At 37.3% G+C, this 13,712-nt stretch overlaps 1 protein-coding gene across 6 annotated transcripts in view; it reads left to right on the forward strand.

Moving 5' to 3' along the window:
* The window catches only part of LOC115217153 (poly [ADP-ribose] polymerase tankyrase), a 216,965-nt gene that overhangs the window by 120,942 nt on the left and 82,311 nt on the right, over positions 1–13,712 (forward strand). For all 6 annotated transcript variants that reach the window (XM_029786768.2, XM_029786769.2, XM_036507261.1 and 3 more), the window contains 3 exons: positions 4,206–4,386; positions 11,423–11,689; positions 13,072–13,176. In XM_029786768.2, the coding sequence (XP_029642628.1) occupies positions 4,206–4,386; positions 11,423–11,689; positions 13,072–13,176 (553 nt within the window). The remainder of the gene's footprint in view (positions 1–4,205; positions 4,387–11,422; positions 11,690–13,071; positions 13,177–13,712) is intronic.

Below are 13,712 nucleotides of genomic sequence, written 5' to 3' on the forward strand. Positions count from 1 at the left end.
GTGCTGGTGGCACGTAAAAGCACCCACTACGCTCTCGGAGTGGTTGGTGTTAGGAAGAGCATCCAGCTGTAGAAACTCTGCCAAATCAAGATTGGAGCCTGGTGCAGCCATCTGGTTTGCCAGCCCTCAGTCAAAATCGCTCAACCCATGCTAGCATGGAAAGCGGACGTTAAACGATGATGATGATGATGTGTGTCCAGTGTCTTTCAACCAGACATGTTTGCTACACCAATGGTACTTGTTATTTTGGCCATGGCTTTTCATGACATTAAAAATTATAATGTTTTGGTTAGCAATCAAATACTTTGACATGAGCCAAATTTCAAGATGCTTATCTATTGAAGTTATTTAAATTTATTAATGGTGAAAGAGAATTAGACGAAAAGATTGATAGAAACTGATAGCTTTGTTCTTGTAGCATAATTTGAATACTTTTGAAACGTACAGTATTAAATATACTATTGTTTAGTACATGAGTACTGAATTGTGACGTGATGTGTGTGTGTATTGCTTCCACACATGGAAATATTGTGGAAGTGGAAGGTTGTCAAATGTACAGTGAGCGATAGAAGTAGTAAAATGAAAATGAGTAGTACAATGAGGTGTTCATCACACTGCCCTGACTGGCAAACAAGGAATAGGTGAACAAGAGAATTAAAGATAAGTGGGTTCGAATAAAAGGCTAGGTTTATGTTGCTCTAGGGACAATGAAAAATAGGAATAATCTTAATCTGTATATATAAAGCTGAAGTTGTCTGTGTGTGGCAGGTTTGGTAGTCTTCAACTAACACTATCTCCTCCGAAACCCTGCGGCGCAAGTTGACCAAAATTGAGAGTATGATAGAAGAAGGCTTGCTCTTCATTCCGTAGAAGATAAAATTCAAATCAGACCAGGTTAAGACCAAAAATTATTTAATCAGAAAGGTACTTTTTTTCTATGAAAATCCCTATTTTTAATGATTTTTTGACTGCTGTGTCCCCATTTTTTGGTGTATTTCAACCAGAAAAATGTTCACTTACAAGCTACATAATGCAAAATTTTTACTTTTCAAAAATTCCAGTTCTAAAGGGTCGAAACAAACCCAAGCAATGCTGCTAGTTTCCTTATAAATTAAGCTGAAAATAAGGAAATCTTTATGGACTATGAAGTTTTACGATGATATTGTGAGAGAAGAATTGGAATAATGATAATTACATGCAAATTTTCAGTATTTTTAGAAGAATTATATCTTTGTCCATACATTTTTATCACTTTTAATTAACTTTCTATTATTGTCATTAAGCCATTGATGACCATTAAAATATGTTAGAACTAAAAGAGGAAGGCTATCGTTTTATTGGCGTCTTGTGTGTCTTGTTATTTTTTTGGTAGGTGGTTTCATCCTCATCATCATCGTTTAGCGTCTGCTTTCCATGCTAGCATGGGTTGGACGGTTCAACTGGGGTCTGATCTGGCAATGTTTCTACGGCTGGATGCCCTTCCTAACGCCAACCACTCCGTGAGTGTAGTGGGTGCTTTTTACGTGCCACTGGTACAGGCAAACGGCCACGATCGGATGGTGCTTTTTACGTGCCACCAGCACGGACGTACTATAATATTACAAATTAATGGTCACCATCTTTTGGCTAAGATCAAAATGTAAATATTTTATTTTTAAATACAACTTAGTGTCTAAGAAATCCATCAGTGCTTAGTGTTTTCACCTGTCATTTGAACAAATGTACCATTCTCAGTTAATAAAACAGCTATCACTTTTGATGACAGGAACACATTTTATATACACACATGTGCATGCGAATGCATGTGTTCTGCTGTATCATTAATGAGTAAGATAGTTTTAATGCAGCCATTTAAAGCTCTAATGAGGTTTTATTATTGTTAAAGTGGCAAGCTGGCAGAATCGTTAGCATTTTGTCTGTCTTTACATTTTGATTTCTAATTCTGCCGAGCTTGACTGGCTCCCTTGAAATTTTGGACCTTGTGCCTATAGTAGAAAGGATTATTATTATTATTAAGGTGGCAAGCTGGCAGAATCGTTAGCACACCCTGGGCAAAATGCTTAGTGGCATTTCGCCCATGTTTATGTTCTGAGTTCAAATTCTGCTGAGGTCAGCTACGCCTTTAATACTTTCGGGATTGATAAATTAAGTAGTAGTGATACACTGGGGGGCAGTGTAATTGACTAGCTCCCTCCCCTAAAATTTTGGGCCTTGTGCCTTTAGTGGAAAGGATTATTATTATTATTATTATTATTATTATTATTATTATTATTAAGGTGGTAGAAACATTAGCACAACAGACAAAATACTCGGCAGCATTTTATCCAGCTTTCATTCTGAGTTCTAGTTCTGCTGAGGTTGACTTTGCGTTTCATTCTTTTGGGGTTGATAAAATAAGTACCAATTGAGCACTAGGGTTGATGTGATCGATTTATCCCTCTTCTCAAAAACTGCCAGTCCTGTACCAAAATTTGAGACTATTAAAGACAGCAAACTGCCAGAACTATTAGCAACTCCAGACAAAATTCTTTAGTGGTATTTCATCCATTTTTACGTTCTGAATTCAAATTCTGCTGAGGTTGACTTTCCCTTTCATCTTGTCAGAATCAATAAGATAAGTGCTAGTGGATCATTGGGATTGATGTAAATCTACTAGGCCCTCTCCCCCAAAATTTCAGGCCTTGTGTCTATAGTAGAAAGGACTGCTACTACTACTACTGCTGCTGATATTGCTTCAGCAGTGAGCTGACAGAATTGTTAACATGTTGAACAAAATGCTTATTGTTATTTCTTTTGGTTCTTTATGCTCTGAGTTCAGATTCTGCCAAGATTGATCTAGCCTTTCATCCTTTCACGGTCAATAGAATAAATACCAGTTGAGCTCTTGGGTTCGTGAAAGTGACTTAACCCTTTCCCTTGAAATTGCTGGGCTTGTGCTTAAATTAGAAAGAATTATTATTATAATGTGAAGGCGGCGAGCTGGCAGGATCGTTAGCATGCTGGGTGAAATGCTTTGCAGTATTTCACCTGCCGCAATGTTCTGAGTTCAAATTCTGCCGAGGTCAACTTTGCCTTTCATCCTTTCGGGTCGATAAATTAAGTACCAACAAAACCCTGGGTCAATGATATCGACTATCCCTCTCCCCCAAATTATTATTATTATTATTATTATTATTATTATTAAGGTGACAAGCTGGCAGAATCGTTAGCACACCCTGGGCAAAATGCTTAGTGGCATTTTGTCTATGTTTATGTTCTGAGTTCAAATTCTGCTGAGGTCAGCTATGCCTTTAATCCTTTCGGGATTGATAAATTAAGTAGTAGTGATACACTGGGGGTCAGTGTAATCGACTAGCTCCCTCCCCCAAAATTTCAGGCCTTGTGCCTATAGTAGAAAGGATTATTATTATAAGGTGGTGAGCTAGCAAAATCATTAACACACTAGACAAAATGCTTAGCAGCATTTCTTCCAGCTCCTTATGTTCTGTGTTCAAATACTACTGAGGTGAACTCTGACTTTCATTCTTGCAGTGGCAATAAAATAAAGTACCAGTGAAATACTTGGTGGTCGGGGTTGATGTAATCAACTTCTCCAACCACCTAAAATTGCTGGCTGTGTGCCAAAATTTGAAACAGATATTCTTCTTGAGTATTGAGCCTCATAACATTGGCAACAAATTTTTGTTAATACGTTGATATACATTACTCATTTACTTGTTTCAGTCATTTAACTGCAGCCATGCTCGAGCACCACCCTTAGTCGAGGAAATCGACCACAGGACTTATTCTTTGTAAGCCTAGCCCTTATTCTACCGGTCTATTTTTGCCGAAACGCTAAGTAACGGGGACGTAAACACACCAGCATTGGTTGTCAAGCGATGTGGGATGGGGGACAAACACACACACACACGATGGGCTTCTTTCAGTTTCCGTTTACCAAATCCACTCACAAGGCTTTGGTCGGCCCGAGGCTATAGTAGAAGACACTTGCCCAAGGTGCCACACAGTGGGACTGAACCCAGAACCATGTAGTTGGTAAGCAAGCTACTTACCACACAGCCACTCCTGTTAGAAAATTGAAGTAAAACAAAATTACCATGTCTGCTTTTCTTGATTCTTGATTTTGTTGCTTGTCTTGGAGTTTTTTCTTTTTTAAAATATTCTTGACTGTAATATTTATATATACTTTTTGTTTTCTACACCAGCCTGGCCGCAGAAGAGTCTATAGTATGGAGCCACGGACACCTCTTAAAAGACAGAGAATACCTGTTCAACGATTTCAGTCACCTGTACTCGAAGAAGGTGCACCAAAACCTAAAATTCCCACTGAGGAAAAAATTTTATTGTTCAAAAAGGGATCCTTTCTGGCAGTTAGAAATTCTGAAGGTATATTATGATGAAAATGTTTTTGATTATTTACTAACAAGAAAACATTAGCCCTTCCACAGACCTGGTGTTGTTATTGTTTTTTTTTTGTAAAGCTCCAGGTCATTTCTTATCAAGCAGACCTTAAAACAACAGGCACCCCAATCTCATCCCCCCACTTTTTTTCCTCTTGCAGGTGTAATGTACACTACAGAGCAATGTTTGTGCATGTGTACTCCCCCCCCCCCGAAAAGTTGGGCATAAGACGCATCAGATGTGTGCAAGAGAGATGACTGCGCTGGTATGGTCATGTGATGTGTATGGATGAGGACAGTTGTGTAAAGAAGTGCTGATTTCTAACTGTAGTGGGAACCTGTGGTAGAGGTAGACCCAGGAAGACATGCGACAAAGTGGTGAAGCTTGATCTTTGAACTTTAGGCCTCACAGAGGCAATGACTAGTGACCGTGACCTTTGGCGATATACCTGTGCTTGAGAAGACCTGTCAAGCCAAGTAGCTGGCACTCATGCTGGTGGCACATAAAAAGAACTTTTCAAGCGTTGGATCTCACAGAGGCAAAGTGGTCAATGCTGGTGGCATGTGAAAAGCTCCTTTCAAGTGTTGGGGCCTCACAAAGGCAATAACTGAGATCTTTGGCATTAGATACTGGTGTCACACAGATGGCACCTGTGCTGGTGGCACGTAAAAGCACCCATTACACTCTTGGAGTGGTTGGTGTTAGGAAGGGCTAACAGCCGTAGAAACCATGACAAATCAGATTGGAATCTGGTGTGACCCTTCAGCTTACCAGCTTCAATCAAACCATGTAACCCATACCAGCATGGAAAGCAGATACTAAATGATGATAGATCTGTGTGTGTGTGTGTGCATGCGTGTGTGTGTGTGTGCATGCGTGTGTATGCACAAGTATGCACGCACACACAAGCTTCTTTCAGTTTCCATCTACCAAATCCACTTTAAGCCTTTGATTGATGCAGGGCTATAATAGAAGGTACTTGTCCAGGGTGCAGTTATGCAGTGTGACTGCACCCAACACCATGAGCTTGTGAAGTGAACTTCTTTACCATACCACATATATATACATGTGTGTGTGTGTGTTTATATTTTTAAAATTTATACTAAGATTGAAGATGGCAAGCTGGCAGAATTGTTAATTGGTTGGACAAAATATTTAATGGCTTTTCTTCAGGCTTTACAAACTGAGTTCAAATTCTTCTGAGATTGGCTTTGTCTTCCATCGTTCCGTACTTGATAAAATAAGTTCCTGTTGAGCGCTGCGGTTGATGTAAATGACTTGCACCAAAATTTCAGACCTTGTGCTTATAGTAGAAAGAAAAAAAGTTATCTTGGTTGATACTCTTACTCTTTTACTTGTTTCAGTCATTTGACTGCGGCCATGCTGGAGCACCACCTTCAGTCGAGCAAATCGACCCCGGGACTTATTCTTTGTAAGCCCAGTACTTATTCTATTGGTCTCTTTTGCCGAACCGCTAAGTGACGGGGACGCAAACACACCAGCATCGGTTGTCAAGCAATGCTAGGGGGACAGACACACAAACACACACACATACATACATATATATACATATATACAACAGGCTTCTTTCAGTTTCCGTCTACCAAATCCACTCACAAGGCATTGGTCGGCCCGGGGCTATAGCAGAAGACACTTGCCCAAGATGCCACGCAGTGGGACTGAACCCGGAACCATGTGGTTGGTTAGCAAGCTACTTACCACACAGCCACTCCTGTGTTTTCCTTGTTTACATAATTCCTAATGTAATAACTAAGTACATAAAAATTTCCATCCAGGTTTTATTGAATTGATAACAATTTTAAGTTATAGATGAAAAACAAACCTCTTCTTTGTGTTTAAGTTTTTATTTATTTTACCAAGGGTGTTTTTATTTTCCATATTCTTTTAGAATTTCTTTGGTGATTGACTTCATACCTTTATTGTTCCAAATAAACCAAGATTTATTAGGAAATATGGCAAAAAAAAAAAACCCAACAAAAAATAGAACACAGTCACATTTTTAATATAACAATTTCAAAAGAAAGCCTGTTCATATATCCCCATATCTATCCATCTATCCATCTATCCATCTATCTATCTATCCCACACATACATATACACATATACTCTCACACAAATACATATAAAGTATCAGTTTAGTTAGTTATCTAAATCTCTTCAAATTCTAGATTATTCCAAAAATTAATTGAAACACATACATTTTTTTCTTATCAGATGTATAACTGTAAATGAGTTAAACACACCAATGTGGAATTTTGATAATGCGTGGACTACACAGGCAGGCAAGCAGGCAGGCAATTACTAATGTAATATTAGTGGTATAAGCTTTATGAGTTGGCCAAAACCTAGAGCAAGTGTGTATTGAAGTTATAAAAACCACATGCTATATCTATAAACAGTGTTGTTGCATCTGCCATATGCTATGACACGCCTGGCTAAATTCAGACAATGGATAAGACTCAGCTATTGCTACTAATTATAAAGAAATAATCAAAACACACACACACACAGCATCTCAAGTATTGAAGGATGCTTATATACATTATTTTGAACATAACTGTAGTACAAGAAAGGCTTCACTGAGAATATAAATATAGACACAGTGGTATTAACGTGTGTTACAGTGGAAGTAATGTATACTCTTTACCCTTTTACTTGTTTCAGTCATTTGACTGTGGCCATGCTGGAGCACCGCCTTTAGTCGAGCAAATCGACCCCAGTACTTAAGCCTAGTACTTATTGTATCGGTCTCGTTTGCCGAACCGCTAAGTTACGGGGACATGAACACACCAGCATTGGTTGTCAAGCGATGTTGGGAGGACAAACACAGACACACAAACACACCCATATATATATATATATACATATACACGACAGGCTTCTTTCAGTTTCCGTCTACCAAATCCACTCACAAGGCTTTGGTTGGCCAAAGGCTATAGTAGAAGAGACTTGTCCAAGGTGTCACGCAGTGGGACTGAACCTGGAACCATGTGGTTGGTAAACAAGCTTCTTACCACACACACACACATATATATATATTAAAGTAAAATGTATATAAGTATGTATATATACATGACTGTGTTGTTAAGAAACGATTTCAGGTTCTGTCCCACTGCACAACACTTCAGGCATGTGTCTTTATACTACAGCCTGAGGCTGACCAATGCCCTGTGAGTGAATTTTGTAGTCAGAAACCATGTGAAAGCTACCTGTGTGTGTGTATGTAATGTATGTGTGTTTGTCCTCCTCTGCTTGACAACCATTGTTGGTTTGTTTATGTCCTTGTAACTTAGCTGTTAGACAAAAGAGATGATAGAATAAGTGCCAGACTTAAAAAGATTAGGTACTGGAGTTGATATTTTTTTCTTCTCGGATATAACTCTTCAAGGCGGTGCCCTAGCATGACCGCAGTCCAATGACTGAAACAAGATGAAAGATAAAAATATGATACTGTGAAATATAATCAAAACCTCATCTTAAACAACGGCAAATACTGTGTACTTCAAGATAGAGGCATAGCAAAGTGCCTGTGACAGATTTTGAGTTTGTAACTTTTGAGTCGGTTATTCCAACAACAGTGGAGCCGTGTATTTATTTGTATTGATTTCTCTTGGATTCAGCTTATTGATCAAGGAATGGTGAGAACGTAGATGATTCGAGACCTTCCCAAAGGGGTTGGATTGATATTATAACTGAGGTTAGCATAGTTAAAATTAATGTTTCATACTCTACATGTTGCTGTCTTTTTCTTTTCCTTTATTGCTTGTGGTAATTGGAAAACCAATATAAAACTATTGTATGTGAAACACTTCAGATGCGCCAGGCTCACATGCATACACATGCACATAATTTTACTGATACTAATAAGGATTTTCTTTTATATGTATGAGAAATCAATATTAACAATAATGATAAAAGGAGAAAAATATCAGATCAATAACATGTTTATATGTTTATTACAATATAAATTGAGTCACAAGCTGGCTGTTATTGTATAACTATGCTGTTATATCGTATAATGGCATTTTATAATTGGGTCACTTCATGCATGTAGTGGTATCATTACAAATCATCCATCTTCTCATACTGATGATAATAATAATAATAATGGTTTGTAATTTAGGCACAAGGCCAGTAATTTTGAAGGAAAGGAGTGGTGGTTAAATCAAACCTAGTACTTGGCTGGAATTTATTTTGTTGACCCTGGATGGATTAAAAAGTAAAGTTGACTTTGGTAGGATTTGAACTCGGAATGTAAAGAGCCAGTTCAAATATTGTGTGACATTTTGTTCAACGCTTTCATTTAGGCTGATGGCCAGTATTGTTTTGGGTGGGAAAAGTCAGCTTGATATCAACTCTAGTACTTGACTGGTACTTTTTATTATTGTACTCAGAGGAATGAAGAACAAAACTAACTGCAGCAAGATTTGAACCAAGATTGTAAAGAGCTGAAAAAATTGCGATGAGGAATTTTTTTCTGATGCTTTAATGATTCTGCTCAGTGTACCCTTATCAGACGGGTAGTCATGATGGGTATACTGGGCTTCGTATATTTCACCCCAGTGTCACTTTGATGGCATGCACTGTTCTCTCGCTCAACAACAACCCTCCTCCTTTAGGCACAAGATCTGAAATTTTGGAGGAGAGGGATAGTTGATTACATTGACCCCAGTACTGGAAGGATGAAAGGCAAAGTTCACCTTGGCAGAATTTTAACTCAGAACATAGCGACAAAATACCACTAAGCATTTTGCCAAGTGTGCTAATACTTGTGCCAGCTTACCACCTTGATAATAGTAATAATCTCAACAACAATAACAATGATAAAAAAAAAAATTTTTTCTAATTGATGTATCAATACCAACAGATGACGATGTTTCTCTAAAAGAAAGAGAGCAACTTTCAAAATGCAAAGATGTGGAAATAGAGGTAACTCAAATGTGGAGCCTAAAAACAGAAACAATTCCTATCATCGTAGGCACATTAAGTATGATAAGAAAAAAACAAAAACATTCAGACAAATACATAACAAAATCACCAGGGCATACAGAATATAAAATATTGCATACAGAAAATAAAATATAACATGCGCAGGAGTGGCTGTGTGGTAAGTAGTGCTTACCAACCACATGGTTCCGGGTCCAGTCCCACTGTGTGGCACCTTGGGCAAGTGTTTTCTACTATAGCCTCGGGCCGACCAAAGCCTTGTGAGTGGATTTGGTAGACGGAAACTGGAAGAAGCCCGTCGTATATATATGTATGTATGTGTGTATATGTTGACAACCGATGCTGGTGTGTTTACGTCCCCGTAACTTAGCGGTTCGGCCAAAGAGACCGATAGAATAAGTACTAGGCTTACAAAGAATAAGTCCTGGGGTCGATTTGCTCAACTAAAGGCGGTGCTCCAGCATGGCTGCAGTCTAATGACTGAAACAAGTAAAAGAGTAAAAAAGAGTATGCAGAAAATAATTATATAACATACAGAAAATAGCACTACTAGGCACAGCACACATCCTACGCAAAACACTTTCAATACAGTGGAAATAAGAACAGCATAACAAACCACAGTACGTGCCCAAGGCGCACAGAACTGCACTTGGTAGTGCAGTGAAAGCACATGATAAAAATAAGCACTATTGAGTAATAATAATAATGTAAATTATAAAATGTATGCTTGAAGGCATGTTTCTTTTTAAAAATATCTCTTTGGTGCATGTAGACTGTAAAAGCAGTAATGAATTACCAATTTCATCAGCACCATCATTGTACATAATATTATAGTTGCTGTCGTTTAGCTCCTGTTCATCCCTGATCAAGCAGACCCTATGATCAGAGGCATTTCCGCTGTGACCATCCTCTATCTTTTTAGGAGTGTCCAAGACTACATTGGTATATGTGTTCTTCCTTTGTGGGTGGTCACATAATGAGTTGAATTGAATTTATTATTGATTCACTCTCATCACAATTATTGGCCTTGATTATTTATTCATTAAGGATTTGAATAAAATTTGTAAGATCTTTGTTTTAGTAGTAATTATTGTTTTTTTCCTCACTCACTCAGATCCGATTAGGTTTTACTTTTTACTGACATATGGTGTGGAAATTCTTATTGCTTCTAGATGTTCAGCTCAGTTTCATATAAACTGATAATCCATGCAGTATTGCTATTATTTCTGTGATCTTCTTATGTAAATGTTTTTGAAGATGATTGTTAAAACATGTAGATACAAGTTCTGCCATAAGTTAAGTAAATAACATAGCGAAGAAGCTATGGAACTGAATAGCAATAGCTAATCAAATTTACTATTTTGTTTTATCAAATTCCAAAAAATGTGTGTCTAGCGTGTCCTTTCTCCTGAGGGAGATTTAGAAGCTATTTCTAGCAAACCAAGTGACTATGTAGAAGCCCTCTCCTTAGCATTTGTTTCATCCCAGGTCAGCCAATGTGGGACTGGCATATATCATGGAAGTTGTTCCAGCTGTGACTATACAATCTTTTATTTTTCCAGCACTTGACAGATGATTTATATCCCAAATCTTGCTAATCTTTGCCCATAAGTTTGTAAGGCTTTTTAGCAGTAGAAGGAGTATGTATTGAATGGTTGATTTAAAATTTTAATATTTTTTAACAAATATTGTAGTTCTTTCATTGAGGTTGCCTATTTTAGTTTTTGTATGTAACTGTTTACAGCAGGTTCTGCATAATAGCATATATATATATACACACACACACACACATAAAATTTAAAGGACTGACCACTAAAAGTGGACGGTCAACATGCTAGATATAGACTTCAAAATCGCTATTTTGATGTCTATATCTAGCATGTTGACTGTCCACTTTTAGTGGTCAATCCTTTAAATTTTGTATGTAAAAATATTTTAATCTTTGGATTTTTTTTAATATGCTAGGCCACTGGTTTTAATTGATTAATATCAATTTCTACCCTTATATATATATTTATTTATTTTTTTGACCCTCCCTCTTCTGTGTTTATAGGTACCTTTTATGTCTGCAAGGCTCAGCAAATTGTCTACCGCTCATCAAAACGTTTCCGGATTCAATGGCTTAATGTGGACCAGCCTCCAGATGTTTATAAATTGGACTACTTGGATACCACTGAAATCGAGTGTGTGTTGTGCGATGTCAAGATGGACAGGGTAGAGAAAGACACCTATCGCCTACCCTCGTCCCAAAAAAGACGTGCCGAACAAGCTTTAAAGAAGGTCCTTAACTTGGAAAGAGGATTGCCGCTCAATGAAGGAAGTACGTCGTCTGTTTTTACTGATTTCCATGTTTGTCTTTGTTTTATTTTATTCAAATGATAAAAAAAAAAAATTATGTATCTGTATTGCTATTTAGAATTTTTTTTTTTTATGTGTTTGAGAAAAGGATCCACTTTGAAATTCTTCATTGAAACTTGTTTGTTGCATCTTTAAAGAATCATTTTGGTTAATAGTTAATTCCCTCCCTACTCATGTATTTCATACCAGTTTATTTTTGCAGTTTCTTAACCCTTTCGATACCAACCCGGCTGAAACCGGCTCTGGCTCTCAGTACAAATGTCTTGTTTTCATAAGTTTTGACTTAAAATCTTCCACCAAGCTTTAGTCACAATTTATGTTCCTAATACTAGCTGAATGATAACTAAGTTATGATATGTGCATCTCTGATCATGATCAGAAGTAGTGGGGGAGTGTCATAGCCATGTGTTGAAAGGAATTCTTTGAGGGTGGTTTGGATAATTCATCTTTGGAAACATGGGTGTTTCTATCAACATCCTTAAACAACCCTTATTCAGGGACCTTTTGAGTGGGATGGGCTAATCAACCTGAAGAAAATTCTAACTGGGCCCCACCTGCAAGGTCATGTGCCGTTTATCTTGATATGAGATCACCGTGTTGTGCACATTATGGATGTGCCTGGCGTACCCTTATCAGACGGGTAGCCATGATGGGTATACTGGGCTTCGTATATTTTACCCCAGTGTCACTTTGATGGCATGCACTGCTCTCTCACTCAATAATAATAATAATAATAATAATAATAATAATTAATTCTTTTATTGGCCACAAGGGCTTACAAAAATTAATTATAACATAAAGGGACAAAACAAGACGAAAGGTTACAAAGGGTTTTGTCCGTTTGTGAAATCGAGTAAAAAACAGTTTAACAACAAAAATATAACAACTCCCAATAGGGGGAGGCATTACGAAAGGTTCCTGGTGGAAAAAACCCATAAAAGCCAACAGGAGCCTGGTCAAAACGGAGTAGAGAGCCCCTTTCTCCTTTTATATTACCTTTTTAAATCACAGGTGATAATAAAAAGAGAATGAGGAGGGAAATAGCCCCCAAAATATAGAGAACACAAATTTCACATGGTAACCCTTCAGTGTAAGTGTTTATCCAGTGAAATTATGTGTTATCACTAATTTACTTTCAAGATTTAAGTCAATATTCTCTCCTAAATATGAATTGGTAATTACTGGCAGTAATTTGGCCTGTTGTTAACGAAAGGGTTAAAATATTTCTAATCACAGTGAAATAGTTTAGATTTCAACAAATCATAAAAATAATCCTGACTTTTGAAATTTAAAAAGAAAATAAGCATGCAAAACAAACTTAAATTTTTCAAATTATCATTGCAGTTGAAGATGAAGAACCAATCAATAAGAAAAAGAAGGTTGTTGAAAGCTCCCCTAAACCAGTGAAACCTCAGTCATCTTCGAAGGAAGCAAAAGTATCGCAGAAAGGTAATTAATTGCATGAAGAACAGCATGAAAGAATACCTGAAACTCCACCACCTTTAATTAGTAACCTGTGACAAGCAGGCAGGCAGGCTGCATGTGAGCAAGTAAAAGAGTTTCTGTGTGATTGTTTAACTTGTTAGAAATAGCAGCCAAATCTTCTTGAAAATATCATATCCTTTTTTCTGAAGATATATCTTCAGAAAAGGGGCTTAGTTGATAATGTGGTCTTAAACCCTTTAGCATTCAGATTACTTTATCAAATGGGATGCTTATTTATTCATATTGTTTTGGGATAATCATGCATTATCTCATCTCTTCAAAATCTCAGTGGTGTGATTACTCTTTAACTCTTTTACTTGCTTCAGTCATTTGACTGTGACCATGCTGGATAAAATAAAACCCACTTGTATTAGTTTGTGTCTTTATGTTTTGAGTCTCCAACATCCTGAAGGTCAACATTTTGGCCCTTTCATCCAGTCTGGGTTTGAGAAAATATAATAAATATAATAAAATAGTATTGGGAATAGTAAAGAAAATCG

Source organism: Octopus sinensis, linkage group LG11 (assembly GCF_006345805.1).
Source record: "Octopus sinensis linkage group LG11, ASM634580v1, whole genome shotgun sequence".
In the NCBI taxonomy this organism is placed as follows: Eukaryota; Metazoa; Mollusca; class Cephalopoda; order Octopoda; family Octopodidae; genus Octopus; species Octopus sinensis.